Consider the following 27,169-nt stretch of genomic DNA (forward strand, 5'->3'; position numbering starts at 1 on the left):
ATCAGAGGAAGACGACGAACATTACAGAAACACCCAACACAAAAGGACCAAGCAGCGTGGTAACGGGCAGCAGCAGCATCGATCGCAGGACTCCTAGACTTGGGAGGAGATTCTGGACGGCAAGGGACCATGGGCACAAGCTGGAGAATATCGCCGCCCCAAGGTTGAGCTGGAGGCAGCGAAAGCCGAGAGGCGGTGGTATGAGGAGGCAGCACGGCGGCGCGGCTGGAAGCCCGAGAGGCAGCCCCAAACATTTCTTGGGGGGGAAGCACACGGGGAGTGTGGCGAAGGCAGGTAGGAGACCTGAGCCAACTTCCCGTGCTTACCGGAGAGAGAGAGGGACCGGGCAGGCACCGTGTTATTCCGTGAGGCGCACGGTGCCCCCGGTGCATGTGCATAGCCCGGTGCCGGTACATCCCAGTGCCTCGTATCAGCCGGGCTAGAGTGGGCATCGAGCCGGTCCGCACCTTCACGGTCCGGTCTGTCCGGTGTCACCTCCACGTACCAGCCCTCCGGTGGCAGCCCCCCGCACCAGGCTGTCTCTCTGTCTTCTCCCTACAGGTGCTCCCGCCTGTCCAGCGCTGCCAGAGCCTTCCTCCACTCCAGCGCTGCCAGAGTCTCCCATCTGTCCTGAGCTGCCAGAGTCTCCCGTCTGTCCTGAGCCGCCAGAGTCTCCCGTCTGTCCTGAGCCGCCAGAGTCTCCCGTCTGTCCTGAGCCGCCAGAGTCTCCCGTCTGTCCTGAGCCGCCAGAGTCTCCCGTCTGTCCTGAGCCACCAGAGTCTCCCGTCTGTCCTGAGCCACCAGAGTCTCCCGTCTGTCCTGAGCCACCAGAGTCTCCCATCTGTCCTGAGCCACCAGAGCCAACAGAGCCGCCAGTCTGTCCTGAGCCGCCAGAGCCACCAGTCTGTCCTTAGCCACCAGAGCCACCAGTCTGTCCTGAGCCGCCAGTCAGCCAGGAGCTGCCAGAGCCGTCAGTCAGCCAGGGGCTGCCAGAGCCGTCAGTCAGCCAGGAGCTGCCAGAGCCGCCTGTCACTTCGGCGATGCCAGAATCGCCCTTCACTCCAGCGCTGCCGGAGTCTCCCGCCTGCCCGGCGCTGCCGGAGTCTCCCGCTGCCGGAGTCCTGTCCGTTCGGGACACGTTGCGAGGGTCCCCAGTCCGAGGTCGGCGGCGAGGGTCGCCGCTCATAAGAGGCCAAGGGGGGGTTGAGGAAGCGGACAAAAACTATGGTGAAGTGGGGTCCACGTCCCGCGCCAGAGCCGCCAGTCTGTCCTGAGCTGCCAGAGCCACCACCCAGACCCTCCCCTATAGGTTCAGGTTTTGCGGCCAGAGTCCGCACCTTAGGGGGGTACTGTCACGTTCTGACCTTAGTTCCTTTGTTTTGTCTTTGTTTTAGTATGGTCAGGGCCTGAGTTGGGGGGGCAGTCTATGTTTGTTTTTCTATGTTGGTTTTTGTGTTCGGCCTAGTATGGTTCTCAATCAGAGGCAGGTGTCGTTAGTTGTCTCTGATTGAGAATATACTTAGGTAGCCTTTTTCCACCTGGGTTTCGTGGGTGTTTATTTCCTGTTTAGTGTTTGTCATTCACCTTACGGGACTGTTCTTTTGTTGCTTATTGTTTTTGTTCAGTGTTCATTTTGCTTCATTAAATTATGGACACTTACCACGCTGCGTTTTGGACCTCCGATCCTTCTTGCTTCTCCTCCTCAGAAAAGGAGGACGAGGTTCCTTACAAAATGGCCCCAGGTGGTAGCTTCTCAGACCGATCTGGAGAGAGTGGAGTGCAACTTGACCAAAAAAAAGAACATTAGAAATTGTTGTCCACAGAACAAACATACTAATTTACCCATGATACATTTCAATTTAGATTGAATATGAAATACTGTATTGGACAGCCTGGAAACATTGTTATTTATTTCAGATTTTAAAAAAAATGTACATCTGGGACATAAATCAACCAGAAAACATATCAGTAATAACATATCCAACAACAATTTCATGGCAGGAAATAAGAGTTTCCCTGCGAAACAGAATTGAGCAAAGAGGACCTAAAAATGCGTATTAAACACAATCCTTACATTATGCATCTTGAGTACTTTCTGAATTCTTTCTGAACTTTCTCAATTTGGATAGAAATCTGTGTAATTTCCCCCACACTTCAGAGAAAATATATGTTAGCCGACATAGTAAAAAAAGCCATTTAAAAGCCAGAAGGACAAGAAATTGAGCTAATGTGTGAACATCAACAATCTTTGCTCACAGTGATATGAATGTATAAAAACTTGAGTCGAATGACTAATTCATGTGTGCCCTTGGAAGGCAACACTGTATGTTGGTTCAGCTATATGCCCGAATGTTGAGAAAACACACAAAGCTATTGCAGCCTTACAGCTGTATGGTGAATCAACAAACTCTGCTCAAAGTAAGCTGAATTTGAACAAGCTTGTTGAGTAAAATTACAAATGTATGTTTGCTCAATACTACTCAAAACCATTTCCCAGCATGCTCTATCGCAGGTTGATTTTCAGAATTGTTTGTTTCAATACCTGTGTTTTTGCATTGATTGGTTGATTAATCTTATAATCTTATGCTACAAAAACATAAATAACATAAATGTTTCTAAACTTATCCAAGCTGTTAGTAGTCTTAATAATTCATCTTCCATACGGCTACCCTGGCCATCATTCTCAATGCAGTTTGCGGGTAAATAAATGTTCCAATTGTTGGATATCCTCACTCTGGCTGGATTCTAAAACGGATTAAACAAAATTTTGCAAGCCAGAATGTGACTTGCAGGCTTAATACAGCCTATAAACCAGGAGTTTCAGACCACTGTGTTAGGGTGTAACTAGGCCCTCAAAGAAAAGCCTTATGATATATGTAATGTATTGTCATAAAGCGTTTAATTTTACACTGGGAAATATGCAAACAATTGTATGTTGAATCAACTGGAATGCAATTTTGTTGAGCAAACTCGCCATCCTGTTGCAGCTGAATAAACATAATTACAGTCTACTTCATGGTCTAATTATTTTTCTCCATCTCTCATTTATCTCTCTTTCCTTTCCCTCCCCTGCATTCCTCTCACTTTACCCCTGCCTCTCCAACTTCTCAAGTCCAGCCTTCTGCTCCTATTTATTTACCCTCCCACCATCCCTCCTCTTCCCCTTTACGCTTCGTCCTCTCTCATTCTCTTCTTCCTGTTGCCTTCTACGTTTCTGTGCGTTTTTAGACCCCATTCTCTTTTCTCTCTCCCGTCTATGGCCCCATTCCTTGCCCCTCCCCTGGCTTTTATACTATTTCGAGGGAATCTCTTTAAATTCCGGATCTCACCTCTAAAAATATTACGCTGTCTTAACTTTTGATTTCTTTGGCTTATCGAAAATTATGATGTCAATGCAATACCCCATCTGAAATGCCACCCAGTGCGTCTCTGGACGCCTGAAGCAGCAGCACATAGATTTGGTAAAGGCAATTTTCTGTTATTTTCTCTAGTATTGAAAGGGGGTACAGAGGGTGTGTAGCCCGCTGTGATATACGCCAATACAGTCCTGTGGTCACTGGTCTTAACCAATGATTGAATGGTCTTAACCTGAGAATCACTAGTTGATCGACAGTCTGCTTTCAACGTCCAGCTCCACGGGGAGCTGTCACAGGTGAGTTACGACTTTTATTATAGCCTGTATTCAGAAGTCAGGAGAGATATTCGAAGTGCTGTGAGTTGTGGTCCGTTTAAATTGAATCATTTTAGGTTTATTTACTTTTTTATTTCTAGTGAATTCTGACTGGGCTAATGCATTTTTTCTTCGAGTGAAGTTCTAAATATTTGTCATGAATTAGCCAAGGGATTCAGCAACATGAGACAAATAATATAACAACTGTTTTGAATGACACTGTTAGAGAAAGTATATATAGTTTATTCCTCTGCATTCTCATAGTACTCATCAAGACCAATCAATTGTTAAATGTTTGTTTCTGGCCCCATTAGCCGTTATTTTGCAGTTCGTGGTGAGTTCTTTCTGGGCAAGTTTGAGTGGAAGAGATTAGCGTTTTGCGCGCCAGTTAATGACATGTCATTATCTCAATGGGTCGGTGTGTGTTGTCTGGGCGTCCTCTGATCCTTATTTTTTGTATTTATTTAACTAGGCAAGTCAGTTAAGAACAAATGATTATTTACAATGATGGCCTACCCTGGCCAAACCCTAACCCAGAGGAGGCTGGGCCAATTGTGCACCACCCTATGGGACTCCCAATCACAGCCAGTTGTGATACAGCCTGCAATTGAACCAGGGTCAGTAGTGACGCCTCTAGCAATGAGATGCAGTGCCTTAGACCGCTGCACCACTCGGGAGCCCACTCAAGGACAATAAACTGGTCAACCGGTCCCGAACAACGACCCCCAATTCTGTCTCACAGCATTATATGATGTGTGTCACTATCAGACACAGAATAAAGATCGGCACATGACAATTATGAGATAAGTGGGTACATGACCTTTGATCATATTGCATTTATATACTCAACAAGGCTAAGGAAAGATGTACAGACCTATTTGTATTCTATATAAACAAACAATGGAGTCAAAATATGTTTAATACTATCATGTCAATCTCACTGAATGTCAGACCTGATTGCATGGTATCCAAAGCTTCTATCAACTTTAGGGTACTTACTTTCCGGCACCCCTGTAACTCATCTTATCAGTCGGGCGTTTTGAAATCACAGATTTTGCCTTCAAAGCATGTTATTGACAAATGTTTTTAGAGTTGCAATTGGCAGAACACAGAGAAGAAAAAATCCACTAAGAGTGTGATACTGTCCAGAATGGGAGAAGAATGAGGAAGTTCTGAAAATGAGAACCCAGTGGGAGAGATTACTTTGTTATGTTGTTTGTTCCCTGGGTAAACTCTGTCCTTGCTCTAGTGTTTGTTCCCTGGGTAAACTCTGTCCTTGCTCTAGTGTTTGTTCCCTGGGTAAACTCTGTCCTTGCTCTAGTGTTTGTTCCCTGGGTAAACTCTGTCCTTGCTCTAGTGTTTGTTCCCTGGGTAAACTCTGTCCTTGCTCTAGTGTTTGTTCCCTGGGTAAACTCTGTCCTTGCTCTAGTGTTTGTTCCCTGGGTAAACTCTGTCCTTGCTCTAGTGTTTGTTCCCTGGGTAAACTCTGTCCTTGCTCTAGTGTTTGTTCCTCCTCTATTTGGATACATATTATCCATCTGTTCTCTCAGCCTGTCCAATATAACATTATGCACACAGAGAACTTGGTCTCTTGTTAAAGACTCCGTCTAGACCACTGTATTAATCACTCTCTTTTCCCCCTCAGGATGTCGCAAGAGGGACTCTCCCATTGAATTCACTCCTGGAGAATAGTCATGATGGTGTCAGGGACTGGGTGGATTCTCTTCTGCCTCTTTCTACTGGGGGAGAGAACAGGACGTAAGGGTAACAAGACATTTACATGGACATTTTAGTCATTTAGAAGATGCTCTTATCCAGATTGACTTCCAATTAGTACATTCATCTTAAGATAGCTAGGTCGGACAACCACATATCACAGTCATAATAAGTACATTTTCCTCAATAAAGTAGCTGTCAGCAAAGTCAGTGCTAGTTCACTGACACATTCAAGTGCGAGTTCATGAAAAGCCATTTGTATTTTTATTTTAAGAAATGGGGGGAGGTGCTGTGGGATTCTTTAAGATATTCTTTGAAGAGGTAGGAGACCGTTATAGAGGTACTGTTAATTCTATGGGATGTTTCCATACTGAATAGTACAACTTTAATACTTTCTCTCAAAAGTACCTCCCAGAGTGACTCTGCCTTCAAAGAGCTATGTGTCAAATAGTCAGATTTGGGTTTAGCAAAGTGAAAGTGGAATATTCAGAGAAGTAAAGAAAAAAAATAGAAAGTTCAGTCAGGGGGCATTCCCCAGTTAGTTCTGTTCAGTCCGAGAACAACAAGTTGTCTTTTAGTCATAGTGGGCTAACGGCCACTGACTGGAAGAAGAGAGCAAGAACCAGAGACAGACTGAGACGTAGACAGAGAGGCTGAGTGAGAGGGCTTGTCTGAGACCAGAGCAGTCGAGTGGAGCACTAGTGTGTTTATGTGGCGGATTGACAGAGACTTGTTTCTCCTGTTTGTCAGTGAGAGCAGAGAGTCTGCTGCTGACCCCGTCCATCCTGCCTATTACCAAACCTCAAATCAAATCAAATGTTATTTGTCACATACACATGGTTAGCAGATGTTAATGCGAGTGTAGCGAAATGCTTGTGCTTCTAGTTCCGACAATGCAGTAATAACCAACAAGTAATCTAACTAACAATTCCAAAACTACTGTCTTATACACACAAGTGTAAGGGGATAAAGAATATGTACATAAAGATATATGAATGAGTGATGGTACAGAGCGGCATAGGCAAGATACAGTAGATGGTATCGAGTACAGTATATACATATGAGATGAGTATGTAAACAAAGTGGCATAGTTAAAGTGGCTAGTGATACATGTATTACATAAAGATGCAGTAGATGATATAGAGTACAGTATATACGTATACATATGAGATGAATAATGTAGGGTATGTAAACATTATATTAGGTAGCATTATTTAAAGTGGCTGTAGCATTGTTTAAAGTTGCTAAGTTCAGATGGTCTCTCTGTGTTGTCTTTTTCAGGGACATCAAGTGTTTTAGTTTTCATTGTATCTCTTCCACAAGAGACCCAATCTATATTAGTTTGTCCTCAATGTTCCTCGTAAACAGAGTATACAGCCGTAGCTCCATTTGAGTGACCTCTGGTTGTCTTTGCAACTGTGCAGTTGACTGTGGGGAACTGCAGTGCTCTCTGTCTCCAGCCGGGGCGCTTCACCCTGTGCAGGGGCTGTTGGAGCGCTTTGAGGCCGGCCCGGGCTGTGCAGCCAGAGAGAGCGGGGAGAAAGAGACCCATGTGATCGCTGTGGGGAGAGGGACACGCAGCCCTGACAAACAGGTGCTTCCTCTCTGTTTCTCACAGTAGGACACATCCACAATCACTCCCAATACGTTGTGCCTCCCTGCCCTGACCCCCTCTCTTCCCTTCCAGGTGACTGTGCTCCTGAGACCCCTGTCTCTGTCTCACCCCCCCCGTCAAACCCTCATCCTGGTACTGAGCTCCAAGCAACCAGTACGCTGGTGGCTGGAGGCTGAGAGACTACCCCCGGATCTGCCTGTGCTGGTGCAGGTCAGTCTGTGCGTGCGTGCTCATGTGGTGTGTGTACCTCTTTTAGTCATTAATCATTCACCCCCCAAAAAAACAGTTTTGATGAGAGTATTTACTTCCTCCCATGAGGAACTGATAAAAGTATTGACCTTTCCAGTGTGTTAGTGTGTATGTCTGTGCAAGTGTGTTGTTTTAGAAACATAGGCCCCCACAAATGAATGTTTCTATTACTATGTGTTATCATGTCTCTCTATGTAACCACAGTGTCCCCCCTTTGCCCCAGGTCTCTCCTAACTCTACAGTGCAGCCCTACAGTCTGGCAGTGCAGGTGCAGCCTATGCCCTCTCTGCCTTTCCGTCCGCGGGCTTTGCTGCGATGGGCAATGCATCGCCATGGCTCCCTGTCCTCCCTCACACACACAGCCAGTGCCAACCGCGTCTACGTCCGTGTGGGCGAGGGTGAGCCCGCCCCACACACATACAACTAATACACGACCCTGGTCTTTCTGACCTCTCTCCCTCTCCAACCAAGTCTCCCCTCTGACCTCCAGATATCACCATGCCCAGCGTGTGCCAGCTGCAGTCTCTGTTCCTGTCACACAACTACCTGACCTCTGACCTGCAGCCACAGGAAGTACAGGGCTGTGCTCCAGTTGGCGGAGGCGACCCAGAAGTGCATGTCATCAAGCTCCTTTCAGCAGGGTCAGGGCTTTGTGGGTAAGTTTAGGACGTCTCCAGCATGTGAAGAAAATCATGTGGAGAATATCAATCTCTGAAGCTGTTCAAGTAATACAATGTTGAGCTATTGAGTTATCCCTTAATCATTTTCAAAGCATTCTCTCCCTCTCTATGCCTTTCAGTGACCGGTCTCTCCCTCTATCCCAGCTCTCTGCAGGTGGAGGTGACTATTTCTCTGGTGCCCCCAGTGGCCAATGCTGGGTGGCACAAATTGGTGCTGATCCTCATTAGTGCCGTTCCAGTCAACTGGGCTCTCACAGTGCCAGGGCTCCGGGGACACATCTCTGTCTATGTGAGGATCCTATCCAGTAAAACTTGACACATTATGGTATTTCTCCTATCATGTGGGCTAGAATGGGTCCTTCACCTGTTCTGGAGTTTGGTATAAAAGTCATAAAAGTGTTATAAGTTTTTAAAAAATGATGAAATGGACAAAATAGCTAAATAAATTAAAGGAGCAATACAGTCATTGAGTGAAGGCCAAACTAAACGTGATTTCAAAACCTCAATGTGAGTTCCAAATATCAATGGAAATATCTCTCAGGTTATCTTGTTGATAAATAAACACATTCAACTTGGCTTTGACAGGGTTTGCCAGGTTATCTTGTAACACAAACATCACATTTATGCATTTCTTTGACCATTTTCTCTCCCTTGTTCTTTCCTCTCAGTCCTCCAACAGCGTGTCCCCACTCTACCCTCCGGAGCCTGACCTGACACTGACTAGCATGCTCACCTCTGACCTCTCTACCACCCATGACCTTTTGAGCTGGGCCAATCGGAGTGGCTTTCCCAAAGTGGCCTCATACACAGAGGCTGACCTGGCCAATCACTTTGTGATCAGACTGGCTGGGGGAGGGACAGGTCAGGACCTGTGTGTGTCTCTTGTGTCCCTCATTGTGTGAGTGAACTGGATGGTTTATTTTGTGTTTCCTAACAGTGCGTTTGTGTTGGTGTTTCTCCTGATTAATTATGTTGTCTCCCAATATTGAAGGTCATGTTATCCCTAAAAAGTGCTGTTCTGTGTGTTAGCACACCTCTCTCTCTTTCTCTCCCTTCCCACAGAGGGTGACCCCCCTGTGCGTATGCTGGATGGCAGGCCCCCTTGGGTCCAGGAGCGCAGGCTGAGACAGTGGCTGAGTGAGGGAGGTGGAAGGACCAGTGGGGGCTGGGAGGCCGTCAGTGTGCAGTGTCAGGACGGACGACTCAACGTGGCAGTGGACAGGCACATTCTGCAGGTCACTTTCACTATGTGGTTGTACTGGTAGTTTAGCGTGTTTAGCGGGGTTATGGTTGTACTGGTAGTTTAGCGGGGTTATGGTTGTACTGGTAGTTTAGCGTGTTTAGCGGGGTTATGGTTATACTGGTAGTTGAGCGTGTTTAGCGAGGTTATAGTTGTACTGGTAGTTTAGCGGGGTTATGGTTGTACTGGTAGTTTAGCGTGTTTAGCGGGGTTATGGTTATACTGGTAGTTGAGCGTGTTTAGCGAGGTTATAGTTGTACTGGTAGTTTAGCGGGGTTATGGTTGTACTGGTAGTTTAGCGTGTTAGCGAGGTTATCAAATGTATTTATATAGCCCTTCGTACATCAGCTGATATCTCAAAGTGCTGTACAGAAACCCAGCCTAAAACCCCAAACAGCAAGCAATGCAGGTGTTGAAGCACGTTGGCTAGGAAAAACTCCCTAGAAAGTCCAAAACCTAGGAAGAAACCTAGAGAGGGACCAGGCTATGAGGGGTGGCCAGTCCTCTTCTGGCTGTGCCGGGTGGAGATTATAACGGAACATGGCCAAGATGTTCAAATGTTCGTAAATGACCAGCATGGTCAAATAATAGGTCTGGGACAGGTAGCACGTCCGGTGAACAGGTCAGGATTCCATAGCCGCAGGCAGAACAGTTGAAACTGGAGCAGCAGCACGGCCAGGTGGACTGGGGACAGCGAGGAGTCATCATGCCAGGTAGTCCTGAGGCATGTTCCTAGGGCTCAGGTACTCCGAGAGAGAGAGAGAGAGAGAGATAGAAAGATAGTTATGGTTGTACTGGTAGTTTCGCGTGTTAGCGAGGTTATGGTTGTACTGGTAGTTTAGCCTGTTAGCGAGGTTATGGCATACAAATACCAATATACTGCATGTAGACCTACAGTGTATTGTAGGTTCTTATGATGGTACTTAGTGTAGCTTTTGTGATGCTCTCTTTCACACAGACCCTGTCTCTCCCGGTGTCGGAGGTGACACTGCGGGATCCTCAGTGCCTGGCCCAGTCCAACAGCAGCCATTTCTTGTTGGCATTCCCGGTCATTTCCTGTGGGACTGAAGGGGTGCTGCAGGGAGAGCCCAGAGGGGTACAGTACAAAAATGCGGTAAGACAGAGGTGGTTTTAAGGGGTAAAATATCTGCAGAGAACATTTTAACATGTTTTGTGACATTTTTGTGTCTCACCATGTTTTGCAATGTTCTTGTCTCACCAAAATGGTAATTGAACCATGCATGCAGCCGTTTACAAGTGATTCTGTGCTAAACACAGTCAGCAGAAAGAGAAAGAGCTGTGTAATAGGGACGTCCGGCAGCCTCATCTGAGAGGCAGATCTGATGGGGAGATAGAGCAGTGATGGCCTTCACTTAGGTGGGGAGGGGGAGAGGGACATGTAGGTCACTATGGAGCCCCTCACTGTGTGTCTGTGTGTCTGTCTGTGTATCTATCTGTGAGATTGAGAGAGCTGCACAGTAGAAAGGCAGAGGATGAGAGAAGAGAGTAGAAGAGCAGGGCTGTAATTGTGTTGTTGTTGGTTAGTGTGATCTGAAGGGCTCCTGAGGTTGTGTAAGTAGTCTGTCTTACCTCCCCCAGGCGCCACATGGGTGACCTAGGTTAGAGTGTCCGGAACACTGCTGATCAACCTGAGTGTAGCTAGGCCTGGGGACGGGAGTGTGGGAGCAGGGGGCTGGAGGGAGGGAGAGAGGGTAGTGGGAGTGGTGGAGGAAAGGGAGCAGGAGAGGAGGGAGGCAGTGAGACAGACATGTAGCATGTGAATGAACTACGATCTACTAATACTGTATATCTACTGACCTCTCACTGTTTTGTGTCTATCCATCCTCTCAGGTGTTGCTATGGAGAAACAAGCCTCTGGTTGCCATGGGCAATGAGACAGACGAGGAGCCCACAGAGTGGACTCCACTGGTCATACATGTGAGATGATACAGGTTGTGTGTTTGTGTATGTGTGGTCCATTTTCACCAAATATTAGTGTGTGTTTGGTGTGTGTGTGTGTGTGTGTGTGTGTGAGACAGAGACATGTATATCTATGCTTGTCCTTATCATTCCATACATATCCCTCTTTTCCATTGTCCTCTTAGTTCAGCTGTTTTGCTGCAGTCCCCAGTGTCCCAAGCCTTCCTGTGGAGCAGCCCACTCTGCAGGGGCCGGGGCCTCTCCCAAGGGCCAGGGCCGGCCCACTGGTTTCACTGCAGCTGTTTGTTACAGAGGGCTATGAGCAGAGGCAGACCGGTCCTTGTACCATCACTGCTGACAACCGTGTCTATGTGGAGGTCAGTTTGCCAAGCTATGTGTGTGTGTTTAATTGTCTGTCTGCCTGTCTATCTGCTGATGTAGCTCCTGCTGCAAGTGCTACTTGTGTTTCTCCCTCTGCTCGTCTTCTACAGTATCAGCTGCCTCAAGCTCAGAGAAGACTTCTACCAGAAGGCTATTATAATCACATCTAGATATGTCACAATAAGTCATTTCTATAAGAACTCTGTAGCCCTGCTATTACAGCACTAGAGCACAGCAGGTTGTAACAGAGTACTACAAATTACAGTACTAGTGTAATTACAATACTTATTACACTCTACTTACAAAATATCAACTCAGTAATAAGACCATGATAAAGTAATGTGTTACCCATATTGTCTCTGACTGTTTTTGCCAAGCTTTCCTCTAAGGGGGCCCTCGGTGGGGGTGTGGAGGTGCGGTCCTGCATGGTGTCTCCTCTATCAGACCCCCGTGTGTCCCCTGGCTGGTCAGTCATTAGAGACGGCTGCTCCGCTGACTCCTCACTGACACTCAGCAACATGGCACATGGCCAAGAGGAAGATGAGGATGATGAGGAATATTATGAAGAGGAAGAGGAGGTACCTAGAGTCCTATCATTCAGGCATCCAGGAAGGGCTTGGAGGAACAAAGCAGGATTGAGAAAAAGAGAACACGGTGAGAGCGATGGAGGAATGGGAGGAGAGGAGGACCAGATACACAGTCTGAGGTTCAGTTTTGTCCTTCGGCCCATCTACAACAACTCTGTCCAGTTCCTGCACTGTCGCATCTGTCTGTGTGGCCCTGAGTCAGTGACCCAGGGGCCTCCAACGGCCATAATACAGAGTGGCTGTCCAAATCCCTGGGGCCTCCGTATCCCTGCCCTCGTATCTGAACTACCCAGTCAACAGGTACAGTACATGTTCTGTATTCATAATGGCTAGTAGTATTAATGACTAAAAGTAATGACTTACCCTCAGTGGCGGTTCTAGCTTGTATGGCTCCCTTCAGCGCCCCCCCAACCCCAGCAACAAAAAAAGCACGATTCTGCACTAACTGTCATTTTTATTCAGACATTTGGAATAACACAAATCACAAATAAATAATCATAACATTTCAACTATAGAAATATAAAAATATATACAAACATAAGACTAATATCAAAAAGAAGTAAAAAAGACAAATAGAAACAAATTTGTGTTGATTTGGCACCCGAGCATCACTACATTACCCATCCCCCAACACTGTCAAGACTAAACCAATTCACCTTGTTGGTGTGCAGACTGCTTTTATATTATTCTTAATGGTTTTGCACAACCCGGAAAAATGTCTATGAAACTATATATTCACAGTATTATGAATTTATTGTGATTTATTTAGTAGCATTTCGTAGTGTGACTGATTTTAATAATTGCGTTAGTACTGTACATAGTTAGAGGTGTGCTATTTGATAGGAAGACCTGAGGGTAACCTACCCCCGCCCCCCTCTACATCTCATACTTCTGAGTGGGAGACCTTCCCTAGCTCACAAACTAGAATCAGGGCGCCCACTTCGACAAGGTTAATTGACCCACAGTCCCACACGGTGACATGATATTATTGACGTGACGTGCAAATGAGCGATAGAAAACCAATCGTGCAAATTTCACCGTTCCCAATTTTCTTTTTTTATTTGCTAACTGCAGGATGCCACCCTGGGCGGATGCCAATGTCGCCTATACCTAATTCTGCCACTGCTTATCTTCCTCTCTCTTCTCTCTGTCAGTGTGAGTACAGAAACTTCTCCAGACCCATGCTGGTCTATCAGCCCGTTGGTGTGGCCAGACAGCTGGCGCCACCTGCTGGTGAGTAGTAGATGGTCATTGGTGGAGTGGTCCACCTCCTCAATACATGGGCCTGAAGTAATTCACTTTCACTCTGTGTAAAAGGTTGTTTCTCTCTTCTTATCCAACTCTCTCTTTCTCTCTCTAGGTCAGAGAGGTCAAATGCCCAGTGTGTCTCAGCTACCCAAGCCTATCCCAGCCCACAGCAGTAAGTAACTGTAACTTTAACCCTAGCCTCAACCCTAACCCTACCGTCAGGTCCACACCCTGGTTAAACCCTAACCCTAGCCTCACCCTAACCCTACCGTCAGGTCCACACCCTGGTTAAACCCTAACCCTAGCCTCACCCTAACCCTACCTTCAGGTCCACACCCTGGTTCAACCCTAACCCTAGCCTCAACCCTAACCCTACCTTCAGGTCCACACCCTGGTTAAACCCTAACCCTAGCCTCAACCCTAACCCTAGCCTCAACCCTAACCCTAACCCTAGCCTCAATCCTAACCCTACCTTCAGGTCCACACCCTGGTTCAACCCTAACCCTAGCCTCAACCCTAACCCTAACCCTAGCCTCAACCCTAACCCTACCTTCAGGTCCACACCCTGGTTAAACCCTAACCCTAGCCTCAACCCTAACCCTACCTTCAGGTCCACACCCTGGTTAAACCCCAACCCTAGCCTCAACCCTAACCCTAGCCTCAACCCTACCTTCAGGTCCACACCCTGGTTAAACCCTAACCCTAGCCTCAACCCTAACCCTAACTTCAGGTCCACACCCTGGTTAAACCCTAACCCTAGCCTCAATCCTATCCCTTGCTTCATGTCCACACCCCAATTCAACCCTAACCCTAGCCTCAACCCTAACCCTTGCTTCATGTCCTCACCCGGTTCAACCCTAACCATAATATCAACTCCCGGGTGTTCCTACATGTGTGTATTATTACAACAGCGATGATAACTGGGATTTGGCTTATCTGCTACTTTTCCCTCCCATGTTTTTGTCACCCAGGCTCTGGGGTAGACACAGGCTCAGTGTTGGGGATTGTGTTTGTTGCTTTCCTTCTGGGCATCAGCCTGATGGGGGCGCTATGGTGCATCTACTCTCACACAGGTAACCACACGGGACAGTTCCTAAAGTCTATCCTGGACCAAAGGCCAAAATACTGAGTTATACCACCATATTCACATAAACAGAGAACATTCTATACCTGCTGCTACTGTTTATTATCTGTCACTTTATTTCTAGTTATTTCTAGTTATGTACATATTTACCTTAATTAATTGCACATCCACTTGGTACTGGTTACCCTTATATAAAGCCAAGTTATCGTTACTCATTTTATTATTTCTCTATTTTCTTTCTCTCTGCATTTTTGGGAAGGGCCCGTAAGTAAGCATTTCACTGTTAGTCTACACCTGTTGTTTTTTCGAAGCATGTGACAAATAACATTTGATTTTATTTGACCTAGTGTACGAGAAGATACTATGACAACTTTCTTATTATTTTTGAGAGAAATGCTGTTTTTTTTTGCCATGAATAAATGTTAGTGAAACACTTGACATGTGATTGGTTGCAGGGGCTCCTCCACCAACCAGAAGAGGGGGCCTGATCGAGAATACTAACCCTGCCTTATTAGACTCTTCCAACAGCTCTGTGTAGAGGTGAGATGGAATGTGATAAGAGTGGAACAACACACACAGCAGCTGGGGGACCACAAAGTAAAGAGATTGTCAAATTTAGACTAGTATTCTATAGACTTATCATGGTGGCACTAGAGCCATTTGTGAATTAGTCAAGCACCTGCAGATTGCAATAGTGATATCTCGTATCATGTGTAATAAATACTCTAAATATCTAATTTTCAGTGTTTCCTCTGGGAAATCTGAGACCGAGGGTAAAGTGGAACAGAAGATGAAACACCTGGTGTGTGTCTGTGAGTGTGTCAGACCTGGGTTGAAATACATGCATATTTAAGTATTTGTTATTTAAATACTTATTTTCTGTGTATTTTTGTATTTTCAAATAATGTGGCCAATCAGCTATTTTTACTTGGAAGTATTTAAAAAATAACTTCCTATAAATAGCAGAAAATATTTTCAAATATATTATTTCAAAAACCCTAGGACCAAACAGACCTGGGTTCAAATGCATGCAGTATTTTAATATTTGTATTTGAAAATAGTTGAGCATTTCCAAATTCATTCCAATATTTAAGTACTGAAAAATATCCAGATACTTACTTCAAAATGTCTTTGAAAGTAATTGAAATACCCTAAATAGTTTTTGAACCCATGTCTGGTGTGTGTAAATACATCTACACTGAGTATACAAAACATTGAGAACACCTGCTCTTTCCATGATATAGACTAACCAGGTGAATCCAGGTGAAAGTTATGATCCCTTGTTAAATCCACTTCAATCAGTGGAGATGAAGGGGAGGAGAGGTTAAAGAAGGATTTTTAAGCCTTGAGACAATTGAGACATGGATTGTGTACGTGTGAAATTCAGAGAGTGAATGGGCAAGACTAAATATTTAAGTGCCTTTGAACGGGGAATGGTAGTAGGTGCCAGGGACACCAGTTTGTGTCAAGAATTACAACGCTGCTGAGTTTTTCACCCCCCCGCAGTTTCCCGTGTGTATCATGAATGGTCCACTACCTACAGGACACAACTGTGGGAGGCATTGAAGTCCACATGGGCCAGCATCCCTGTGGAACGCTTTCGATACCTTGTACAGTCCATGCCCCAAATAATTAAGGCTGTTCTGAGGGCAAAAGGGAGGGGGGGTGCAACTCAATATTAGGAATGTGTCCTTAATGTTTTGTATACTTGGTGTACACATGCTTGAAGCAATGAGTTGTGTAAAGGTCTGAAAGACTGAGGCTACATGAATGTCTACAGGTACATGGCCTCAGCAACTCCTCAAAGTGTTGGAAGAAATACTATTCAGTGCATCTGATCCATTACACTGTATCTACAATGTCATAACCTGGGCTCATAGAATGGAATGGTGTGATTACTGGCTATAGGACGAGCATGAATCTGAACATAGCCTAATGCTAAAACAGAAATAAGCACTACAGAGTTTAAAGAGGAGGAACACATGAAGTCAAATATATGTCATGAGTAGAATGTGTGTGAGGGGAATTGCCATTATCCAGATCCTTATTGTGTATATATATATATAATTGTAACTGTGACCCTTTGTTTGATATTACCTGTGCTGTTGCTATTTAAATTAAATATCTGTGGCTGAGTTTTTGTGTTTAATCTTCAAATAAAGTGCGGGAGAGAACAATGAATGAAGCCCCAGAAATTCTCAACTTAAACAGAGTATTTATTTTTAATCTAAATCCCTTTTTATATATACTCATGCTGACCAGGCTGTGACACTGAAAATATACAGTCACGTTGTCTCGCCATAATTGTGGAGCATCACTTCAACATAATCATTGTCTCTCTCTGCTCGTACTGCTGTCATGTTCCCCATGGGCTGGATGTATATTATTATGCCCTTGGGTGGGCTGCCACAGTGAAAATGGCAGGTTCATTCATACACCAACAATGGGAGCTACAATTGCAACGGCTCTCTGAGGAAAATTGACAATTACAGTGGGAAATAGGGGTTTGCTTTGTCACTCTACAAACCACGTTTTTTTTAAATAATCCGTAGCGTTAAAGCGTGACTGACATTTAAAGGCAATGTTTCCGTGTTGGCGGAGACAGCATTCGTGGCAGTGTAGCCTAGTGGTTAGAGCATTGGACTAGTAACCGAAAGGTTGCAAGTTCAAATCCCTGAGCTGACAAGGTACAAAATCTGTCGTTCTGCCCCTGAACAGGCAGTTAACCCACTGTTCTTAGGCCGTCATTGAAAATAAGAATTTGTTCTTAACTGACTTGCCTAGTAAAATAAAGGTTAAAAAAAATAAAAAATAAAAAAATATGTTGGCTCAATCGAAAATTATCTTTACATTTCAACTGGCTACAACGCTGATCTTCTGCGCTAATAATGGAATCCAGCTCGTACACTATATATGACATTGCTAGAGATGTTAAAGTGATCAGGTCCCCTCAAGGCACTATCCAAACAGTCAACCTGAAAAGCTGTGAGCGAAAGCAAATCCACAAAAACAAATGGCCAAATAACTTGAACATAAGTAATGTGCTTAGCCTCAGTCACTGATCAAAGTACCATATAAAAATGGTACTGCAAATACCAGTCAACAATCTATACAAAGCACTCATTCTTGTGCTACATTCAGTACTTATGTAATACAAATTTCCATTATACCCGTGGCCTCAGCTCTGTGTGTACACGCTGCTATGGACACATTGTGTCTCCTGGTGGCGCTGTAGGTCCAGTCTGCGCTGGAAGCTGCTTTGGCAGTGCATGCAGCTGAAGGGCCAGTAGCTGCTGTGTTTACGGCTGTGGGTGATGAGGTTGGAGCTCTGGCTGAAGGCCTTGCCACACACCTGGCACACATGGGGCTTCTCACCTGAGACAGACAGGGACAGACAGCAGGACATGACATAGAATTCAAGAAGAGAGATACTCTGTGACAGCACCCAGTGTGCAGGGCAGAATCCTAACTTCAGATGTAAGCAACCTTTGCACAATGTGTATGTTAGTTGTACTATAATGTACACACACCAGCTGACCTATGTTCATTTGTGTATGTGTCCTTACAGTGTACCTCCCCGCACCTCAAATCAAATATATTTGTATTGGTCACATACACATGGTTAGCAGATGTTAATGCAAGTGTTGTGAAATACTTGTGCTTCTAGTTCCAACAGTGCAACTACCTAATGGACACACATCTAAAGGGATGGAATAAGAATATGTACATATGAATATATGTAAGAGCGGCATAGGCAAGATGCAATAGATGGTATAAGATACAGGATAAACATATACCTGTGTGTATGAAGGTGTGTTTCTTCATGTCTGACTTCTGGTGGAACCTCTTGCCACAGTACTGGCAGGGGTAGGGCCTGGTGTCAGAGTGGATGAGCAGGTGGGTGGACAGGGTGGAGGAGCGCTTGAATACCTTCCCACACTCCTTACAGCTATAGCTACGCTCCTGGAACACACATATTCACAGAGATGTGGTCAGGATTTTGCCACTTAGTATTTTTATATAGTTTGTGTTGGGAAGTGGAGAGACCTCCACCAATGTACTTCTGCCAGATATACCTTTGGTCTTCCGTACATGCCCAGAGCTTGTTTGAACTCGTAGGGGTGCTCTGGGGCTTTGGCTGACGTGGCCAATGGGACTGCATGCACGCATGTACGTGACCTGAGTAAATGAGTCTTCAGTACAGCTCCTGAGTACAAGACCTGAGAAAAGAGAAAGCTAAGAGTAACAGCAGATGTAGCTCATACTCCCAGAGATGTCAACCATATTCAACACAATTACCCCTCACAGCCTCAATTCTCACACCAAACAAATCTGTTATGTAATTTTGCTTCTACACCTGCATTGCTTGCTGTTTGGGGTTTTAGGCTGGGTTTCTGTACAGCACTTTGAGATATCAGCTGATGTACGAAGGGCTATATAAATAAATTTGATTTGATTTGATTTGATTTTCTGACATGTCACAGAGCCCTGTCGAGTACATTTTTCACCACTCTACTAAACACCAAACAGTATCTCATTTACTCTAGTTACACTCGCATTAACATCTGCTAACCATGTGTATGTGACAAATAAAATTTGATTTGATTTGATTTAGTCATGCCTGAAGGTGTTTGCATGGTTTGGAACCACACACTTTTGATCGATACACCCTACAAGGGCGGATGTGCTGTTCTGATTATATTGTAATTCCTGACCCTTGCTGGTTCTTCTTACCTTTTCACAGAGGGGGCATGGGCTGGTGGAATTGAGGTCCATATGTGGCCTGTGGCTCAGTAAGAAATGGACCAGTTTCTCCAGCTCCCTCTCTCTGTCAGGGCCCCGGGGCCAGTGTGGGTACCAGGGCAGGGCAGACTCGGAAGGCTCCACACCATCGTACCCTTGGGTTTCTGTGGAGTAAGTGGCATACTAGTAGATTGAGTTTGAAATAAAAAAGTATTTTTGATTTGATAAAGATAGTTATGACAATCAAATTGAGGCAACTTGAAGTGTTTAATGCGATGCAATACAAATAAATGCAAATATCTATATCTACTTATTTATTATTTACAATAAATAGAGTGTAGAGCCATAAAGTCAGGATCCGTCGGATACCTGCAGACCTGTTGGTCCAGAGGTCACCTGGCGAGGTGCTGTGTGGTCTGGTTGCCATGGCGTCCCAGCTAGGACAGGGGTAGTCCAGGGTGTCCTTGACTTCTGACCCTGAGCACAGGTTGCCCTGGAAGGGGCTCCGATGTGGGGACCTTACTTCCTGCCACGCCCTGTTCTGCCTGTCGTGATGATTTTTATGAAGTTGTGGCTGGTCAGGGTTTGTGTGTCTGGTGCCTTTAGAGAAGCAAGGGGGATGAGACCCTGGTCTCTTACTCTTGACCAGGAATGAGCGAGGCATGACAGGGCTGAGGCAAGGGGAAGCTGCAGAGCGTGAGAGAGATAAATACCTACAGAACAGACAAGAGACGAGGGGTCATTCGAAATGTACTCACAACTTAATGACAGATTCTTTGACAAAGTGTTCCTCTGTACTAAAGAACAACAACAAACTAATATTATTTATAGATTTTTTTATTTCATTTTTCTACAAATACCAATGCTCTAAAGACATACATTGAGTATACCAAACAACACCAACAACACCTTCCTAATATAGAGTTGCACTCAATTCGTCGGGGCATGGACTCTATAAGGTGTAGAAAGCGTCCCACAGGAATGCTGGCCCATGTTGACTCCAATGCTTCCCACAATTGTGTCCTTTAGGTAGTGGACCATTCTTGATACACACGGGAAACTGTTGAGTGTGAAAAAGACACCCAGTAGCCTTGCAGTACTTTACACAACCGGTGCACCGGTCCTTCTACCAGACCCTGTTCAAAGGCATTTAAATGTTTTGTCTTGTCCACTCACCCTCTGAATGGCACATATAAACTATCCATGTCTCAATGATCTCATGGCTTCTTTAACCTGTCTCCTCCCCTTCATCTACACTGATTGAAGTGACATCGTTAAGGGATCATAGCTTTCACCTGGATTTACCTGGTCACTCTACTGTATGTCATGAAAAAAGAACATGTTCCTAATATTTTGTACACTCAGTATATTTATCCACAGAATCATTCAACTCACTTATAGAATTTCTGGAGAATGTGAAATGTGTTTGGATCGTAATGACATTTTGCTGCAATTAAGTAATGGACATAAAATAGTTTGATATATAAATATGTGTTTCTGCTGTAAGAGATAGTAAAATTAGAGATAATACATTTTTTGATAACATTAACTTTCATTAATGAATTTTCCACGTAATGTAACATAGTCATTCACCAAATATTTTGAATAATATATTATCTCTAAAAATTGCTTTGTGAAAATATACAGATTGGCACATATTTACACACATCACACTTATAGTAAGCTGTAATGTCACTCATGTTGCTCTGAGTTAGTATTCCTTATCTTCGTATGTAAATGTGAAACACACACACCTGTTGATAAATATTCAGTTAAAATGCCAAAGCCTGTGGTTTGGGTAAGAAATGTATCATGGCCACCTGCACACTGTTTAAAAAACCCATTTCAAAAGCAGTTCTTTCTCTGAGGACTACCCGACTCCGGCATTGTTTTAAAGTCAAGCAATTCAAACTGAAATCTCACGATCTGTTGTGATATATACATTTTGAGCTTTTTACTAAATAGATCTACTTCTCTATAAGTTTTCAAACGTTTCTAAATATGACATATGTAACCAAATCATTCATAAAATAGCATACAATCCTACCATATAATGCAATCAAATTACAAATACAACATATTTCCTTTGCAATTCTCCCAATGATATTCACAATTCTACACATGATCAGAATATATTTTTTACCATTGATCACCTAGCTGTATATTAATAAACGACACAAACTTTTGCAAAAACAATAACCTATTTTGGTCAGTTTTCAGTCAAGCTCAATCCTAAAAATATTGAATATTTTTTATTGCTCGTCAGTTAAAAGTATTAAAATGATTCATATCTGTACTGAATTGATCCTCAAATTCAATAAAAATCATGCTAAACATTAAACACCAATCTCATATTATAAAGTTGAAATCTGGAGAGAGGCTGAATTCTTTAACTTACCACTTGTATGCACAGTTGAATCTGGAGTGGTTGCTATCTCTTTGGTGCCGGTAACATCCCCTTTTCTTTACCCCCTCACCCATTAACTGATGACATGACAGAAAACAATTGATTTGGTTTGATTTTGAAGCAGTTGCTGAACAAAGGATTGTGGGAAAGCTAAAAAAAAACAACACCAGCCAACCTTTACAGTACATTCAAAGTCCTCAGCGTACAATTCAAAGCATTTACCTAAAGGCTAGAAATTAAAAATGTTAATCTGTTAAACTCATACTGTAACATTAATTTGGCTCTTACACACATAACTACAGTATGTGACAATGATACATAACATTGGTTATTTTTCAAGATTTATTCTAATCTACACCAGAGATTTTCTAATCAGAAATAGTCTATCAGCTAGATAAACTGTTTTCCTTGTTTTAGTTTTTGATTGAATAAAACGAATCTGATATTCCCAGTTGTTAACCAACTTCTGTAATGGATACATGTGCTCGGTGTTCAGCTTGTTGTTCGCATCCTGCCTGTTGTCTTACCTCTAGAGAGGACTGATCCTGCTACCGTACACAAGAAGGTCCAAGCACATATCCAAACATGTTCATCTTTGAGAGTCAATGTTCTATGCTACTGAGTCACAGGTAACTTGGAGATACCGGTAGCAACAGCCTGACTGAGGGTAGGAAGTGTGTACATTAAGGTCACTTGATTGTGCTTAAATACCTTAGTCTCACGTACAAATAGGGACCTTACTTTAACCATGTAATCTTGCTATGGGAGATTATTGACACACACATCACTGGTGTCTATGCAGTGTGGAATGTGTATAATTACACAACCCACACAACTCTCTTCCTGTGACTGAGGTAATTTAGGAAATAGATAAAATAGAAACACTCTCCCACACTAGAACAAAGGTTAAAAGAGCTGCTAGAAGATGACAGGATTTTACTAATCAAGTGAAGTCAAGAAGTGAGATGTCAAAGATAACTGTATTACAGCTGATATCCATTGAATTACAGAGAAACTACATTGGAGATCACTGTATGACTCAGCACATGACACCTTAGATGGAAACAGGTCAGAGGCCCTCAGAACAGCCTCAATTAATTGTGGCATGGATTCTACAAGGTGTCGAAAGTGTTTCACAAGGATGCTGGCCCATGTTGACTCTCATGTGGACCATTCTTGATACACACGGGAAACTGCTTCAAAAACCCAGCAGCGTTGCACTTCTTGACGGAAACCGGTGCGCCTGGCACCTACTACCATACCCCATTCAAAGGCACTTAAATATTTAGTCTTGCCCTTTCACTCTCTGAATTTCACACGTACACAATCCATGTCTCACCTGTCTCTAGACTTAAAAATCCTTCTTTAACCTGTCTCCTCCTCGTCATCTACACTAATTGAAGTGGATTTAACATGTGACATCTATAAGAGATCATAGCTTTCACCTGGATTCACCTGGTCAGTCTATGTCATTGAAAGAGCAGGTGTTCTTAATGTTTTGTACACTCATTGTATTGTATCCTGTGAGCAGCAGACAGTGGAGTTGAGTGTACCACTGCCTTGATGTTCTGGAGTGGAGCTTGGCAGAGCGCTGTGGTTACTGTGGCGGGGGGCTGGCAGCCTTCTCCCCAGGGTTTCAGGGAGTGCAGGCGAGGGGGGCAGGTTGTTGAGACGGGGTGGTAGGCTCGGTGGGTTTGTGTCTCGTCTCTGATGGGGGGGGTTCAGGGGCTTCTCTTCCTACATCCGTCCCTCTGCTCCCCTGCTGCTGCTCCTGTCTTTCTAGGAACCTGAATCTTGGGGTCTGGGGTGGAGGGGTTTAGGGAGGGGGGAGGGGGTTATGGCTGGTTGGCATTTAGTGTACTTTTCCTTTCTTTGTTTTTGTCTCACCTGTTCTGCTTTCCACTGTGATATGTTCCCTTGCGTTCAAGTATGCTCCTGGCTCTGAGCTCCAATGAAGCAGTCTGTATAAGGCTTGGTTATGAAATCAGCATCACAAGCACAAATGAAGCGACAGGTGAGGATGCAAACACAAGACTCTCTCTGGTCAGAGAGCGACCTGGGGTTGGACTCCAGTGAATACACTGGAATCCCCCTTATTTATCACAACTGAGCAAATTCCATCATGGCTCCCAACCTTGTTGGAAGGATATGTGCCTAGTAGAGAGTACGTGGCTGAAAACCTACTGCTCAACTCCCAGTGTGTTACATATGCTCCTGCCACGCCCTCTACTGCTCATCCTGTGTCTCCTTGAACTGCCACTACTCCTCCCCCAATGCTCTCTCTCTCTCTCTCTCTCTCTCTCTCTCTCTCTCTCTCTCTCTCTCTCTCTCTCTCTGTGATTGTGTGGGCAGAGACAGGTGTGCTGGAGTCAGAGCAGATCCCCACCAGCTGCAACCTGTTCCATAATCAAGACCTCTACAAATATTCAGCCCTGCCACTTCTACGCTGCCAGATTGTAATCTCTGCTCAGTCAGTCTACGTTTCTAGACGTTTGTTCCTGTTTAGATCCTGTTATCCTGTTGTGCCTGTTTTCCCTTGCCCGCTCTGACTCTGGTCCCTGTCTCCAGTCCCACGTCAATCCTGCTACCCTGTCCTGGATCTCCCACTCTACTGCTCCCTTGGATTCCCCTCCGGACCTGCTTACCATGTCCCAACACCTCTCGCTCCAGCCTCAGCCTCCGCACCTGGTTTCCTGCAACCTGCCCGAGCTTCCCCTGGCCTGTTGGGTTCACCTGTTCCGCTCCGTGTAACAGTATGATCTGGCCAGAGAGATAAACTCAGTAGACTCAGATCCTCTCCACCAAACCCTCGCCGGCCAAGGCGCCCTGCTCGAGCAACATCACCAAGCCCTGAAAACCCTTCTGGAGCACGTCGCAGAGTTTTCATGGAGCCTTTTGGACCTGCAGGGCCGAACTTTCGCCCAGAGCCCGCAACCAGCCCCTAGTTCTTCTCCTCTGCTCCGTGAGCCGTTTGTTCCGTCCCCCGAGCGTTATGATGGTAACCTTGCTGCTTGCAGAGCCTTTTTGGTTCACAGAGGTGATGAGGAGAGTCTTCGACCACCCTGTCTGCGGTAAGGATGCCGCTAAGCAACTCCTGTCCCTCCGTCAAGGCTCCCATAGTGTTGCTGAGATGGCGATTGAGTTTTGCACCCTCGCCGCTGAGAGCAGCTGGAATGAGTAGGCCCTTCAGCGAGCATTCCAGAACGCTCTCACCGAGACCATAAAGGATGAGTTGGTGTCCAGCCTGATGGAGTCGAGGAGCTCATTTCTCTCACCATCTGCATTGACAACCATCTCCGTGAGCGTCTGAGAGAAAGGGCAGAACCCGAACCCATGCAGCTCGACCGGGCCCATCTCTCTCCTGAAGAGAGGCAGCTGCGAATCAGCAGTAGGAGCTGCCTATACTGTGGCCAGGTTGGTCACTTTGTCTCCACTTGTTCACTGCAGCGAAGCAAAAGGGGGTGGCTCAGCAGTTGTGGGGGATATACTGTTGAGCCAAATTGGCGGTCCATCTCCTCAGACCCTTGCTAGATGGCACACTCGTGTGGCAAAGCCAGGCTTTTCCTCTGCCTGCCCTCATCGACTCGGGTGCCGACGCTCTCAATGGACAGCTCCTCGCCCGTGTCAGTGAGAGAACCATCCTGCGTGTCTCTGGGAGTCACCAGGAAAGGATCAGTCTCCACTTAATCGACTGCCCTCACTCTCTCGTGGTTCTTGGCCATCCTTGTTTAAAGCTGCACATGTTACGATGAGCGAAGAGGGGGAACCCAAGAGCGGACTCAACAGAAGGAAACCGGGATGAATGCACAAAATGTTTATTGAACACAGAAAATGGGGAGTGCAGAACCAGGGCAGCTCAGATGAGTTGCAATAACCAGGAGTGTAGAGTGAGGTTGGAGTTGATAGCGTGGAACAGGGGAACAGGTCCTGAGGGGAATCCAATGTGATGGTCGTGAGTAATATCCAGAGCAAGGTAGTTGGTGTTGAGATGTCGACCATGAGACAGGAGCCAGAGACAGAGCAGTACTGCAAGGAGAGGACAAAATGATGTAAGACAGGGAGCAAGCACTGTAGAGCAACCAGGATCTTGAGCTAAGACAAAAGGCTAGAATCATTACTGACTGATCAGATATTACGATCTGGCAGCATGGAGATGGCAGGAATGAGTTTATGTAGAGGTCTTGATAATGGGACAATATGCAGCCTGTAGGGATTTGCTCTGACTCCAGCACACCTGTCTCCAACCACACAATCACACCAAGAGAGAGAGAGAGAGAGAGAGAGAGAGAGAGAGAGAGGGAGAGGGAGAGGGAGAGGGAGAGGGAGAGAGGGAGAGGGAGAGATAATACAGGGGAAGAACAGAAGGTTATGACAACATAGGATGGACACCAGAGGGCGTAGTGGGAGCAGATGTGACAGCACAATCCACAGATCGACTTGACCGCTGGAAAGGTAACCACTTGGAGTTAATTTTGTCACTCGAATTGCCTACATTCTGCCCTTGCCACGCCCTGTCGCTGCCGCCTCATCGGCCGTACGACTGCGCTATTGACCTCCAGCCTTGAGCTCCTCTCCACTGTAGCCTGTTGTATAACATCTCTCGCCCCGAGCAAGAGGCTATGGAGGGGTACATTCAGGATTCCCTGGCTGCAGGACATGTCAGGCCTTCTTCCTCTCTGGTAGGGGCTGGCTTTTTCTTTGTAAAGAAAAAGGATGGTTCACTGAGGACGTGCATAGACTTCCGTGGGCTGAATAATGTCACTGTGAAGAACAAGTATCCCTTGACAATCAACAGTTCTGCTTTTGCCCCCCTCCATGGTGCCACAGTGTTCACTAAACTCGACCTCCTGAATGCCTACCACCTTGTCCACATCAGAGAGGGGGATGAGTGGAGAACGGTGTTCACTAGGACACTTTGAGTATTTGGTTTCACTCCTGCCTTTTTCCAGAGACTGGTTAATTATGTTCAGAGGGATGTGATTGGATGCTTCATTTTTGTCTATGTGGACGACATTCTAATTGTTTCTAAGGACCCTGAGGCTCACCAGCAACACGTTCGCCAAGTTCTCCAACAGCTGTTGGAGAATAAGCTTTTTGTTAAAGCTGAGAAATGTGATTTTCATGCTTCCTCTATGTCCTTCCTGGGTTACATTATTGCACAGGGACAGTTACGGATGGACCCTGCCAAGGTCAGGGCAGTCACAGAGTGGCTCAAATCTGAAGCAGCTACAGCGCTTCCTGGCGTTTGCACATTTTGACATCGGTAACCGGTAACTCCTGGCAGTGAAGCTAGCTCTTGAGGAATGGCGTCACTGGCTGGAGGGCTCGGCCCTCCCTTTCATTGTGTGGAGGGACTACAAAAACCTGTCCTACATCCAGACCACTAAACGTCTGAACTCCCGGCAAGCCAGGAGGGCATTGTTGTTTAGGAGATTCAACTATACACTCACTTATCACCCCAGATCTAGTAATACCAAGCCAGACGCCCTCTCCCGCCAGTTCACCTCCGACAACATAGATTCCTGAGCCAGAGACCATTGTGCCATTCACCTGCATCGTTGCCGCCGTCTCCTGGGAGATCTAATCCCGTATTTGCCGGGCTCAGCGGAACCAGCCTGACCCAGGTAAC

General features: G+C 45.5%; 2 protein-coding genes across 7 annotated transcripts; one reads left to right on the forward strand and one right to left on the reverse strand.

The window, feature by feature from the left end:
* The first annotated feature begins 3,149 nt into the window (after nt 1-3,149).
* On the forward strand, nt 3,150-15,684 carry LOC112234534 (transforming growth factor beta receptor type 3). 5 transcript variants are annotated; one of them, XR_006084176.1, is made up of 18 exons: nt 3,150-3,652; nt 5,316-5,434; nt 6,811-6,980; nt 7,074-7,211; nt 7,474-7,648; nt 7,741-7,906; nt 8,075-8,219; nt 8,599-8,791; nt 8,960-9,165; nt 10,129-10,284; nt 11,022-11,108; nt 11,276-11,467; nt 11,849-12,358; nt 13,213-13,291; nt 13,419-13,478; nt 14,278-14,379; nt 14,846-14,987; nt 15,135-15,684. XR_006084176.1 is itself a non-coding variant. In XM_024402696.2 (18 exons), the coding sequence occupies exons 2-17, from the start codon at nt 5,365-5,367 to the stop codon at nt 14,926-14,928; spliced, it is 2,532 nt and encodes an 843-aa protein (XP_024258464.1). In that variant the 5' UTR covers nt 3,150-3,652; nt 5,316-5,364; the 3' UTR covers nt 14,929-14,930; nt 15,135-15,683. The 5 variants fall into 5 exon arrangements, 4 of the variants coding, with proteins under 4 accessions (XP_024258464.1, XP_024258466.1, XP_024258465.1 ...); XM_024402696.2 differs by having other exon boundaries at nt 14,846-14,930; nt 15,135-15,683; XM_024402698.2 differs by having other exon boundaries at nt 5,316-5,428; nt 14,846-14,930; nt 15,135-15,683.
* An 836-nt stretch (nt 15,685-16,520) lies between these two features.
* Nucleotides 16,521-22,658, reverse strand: LOC112234536 (zinc finger protein Gfi-1b-like). 2 transcript variants are annotated; one of them, XM_024402700.2, is made up of 6 exons: nt 21,532-22,658; nt 19,503-19,846; nt 19,125-19,297; nt 18,467-18,610; nt 18,188-18,353; nt 16,521-17,765 (listed from the first exon to the last, which is right to left on the reverse strand). In XM_024402700.2, exons 1-6 carry the CDS (start codon nt 21,726-21,728, stop codon nt 17,569-17,571), a joined length of 1,221 nt encoding a protein of 406 aa, XP_024258468.1. In that variant the 5' UTR covers nt 21,729-22,658; the 3' UTR covers nt 16,521-17,568. The 2 variants fall into 2 exon arrangements, with proteins under 2 accessions (XP_024258468.1, XP_024258470.1); XM_024402702.2 differs by lacking the exon at nt 21,532-22,658 and having other exon boundaries at nt 16,522-17,765; nt 19,503-20,096.
* Nucleotides 22,659-27,169: the final 4,511 nt, after the last annotated feature.

The sequence above is a fragment of the Oncorhynchus tshawytscha genome, linkage group LG09 (genome assembly GCF_018296145.1).
Source record: "Oncorhynchus tshawytscha isolate Ot180627B linkage group LG09, Otsh_v2.0, whole genome shotgun sequence".
Lineage (NCBI taxonomy): Eukaryota > Metazoa > Chordata > Actinopteri > Salmoniformes > Salmonidae > Oncorhynchus > Oncorhynchus tshawytscha.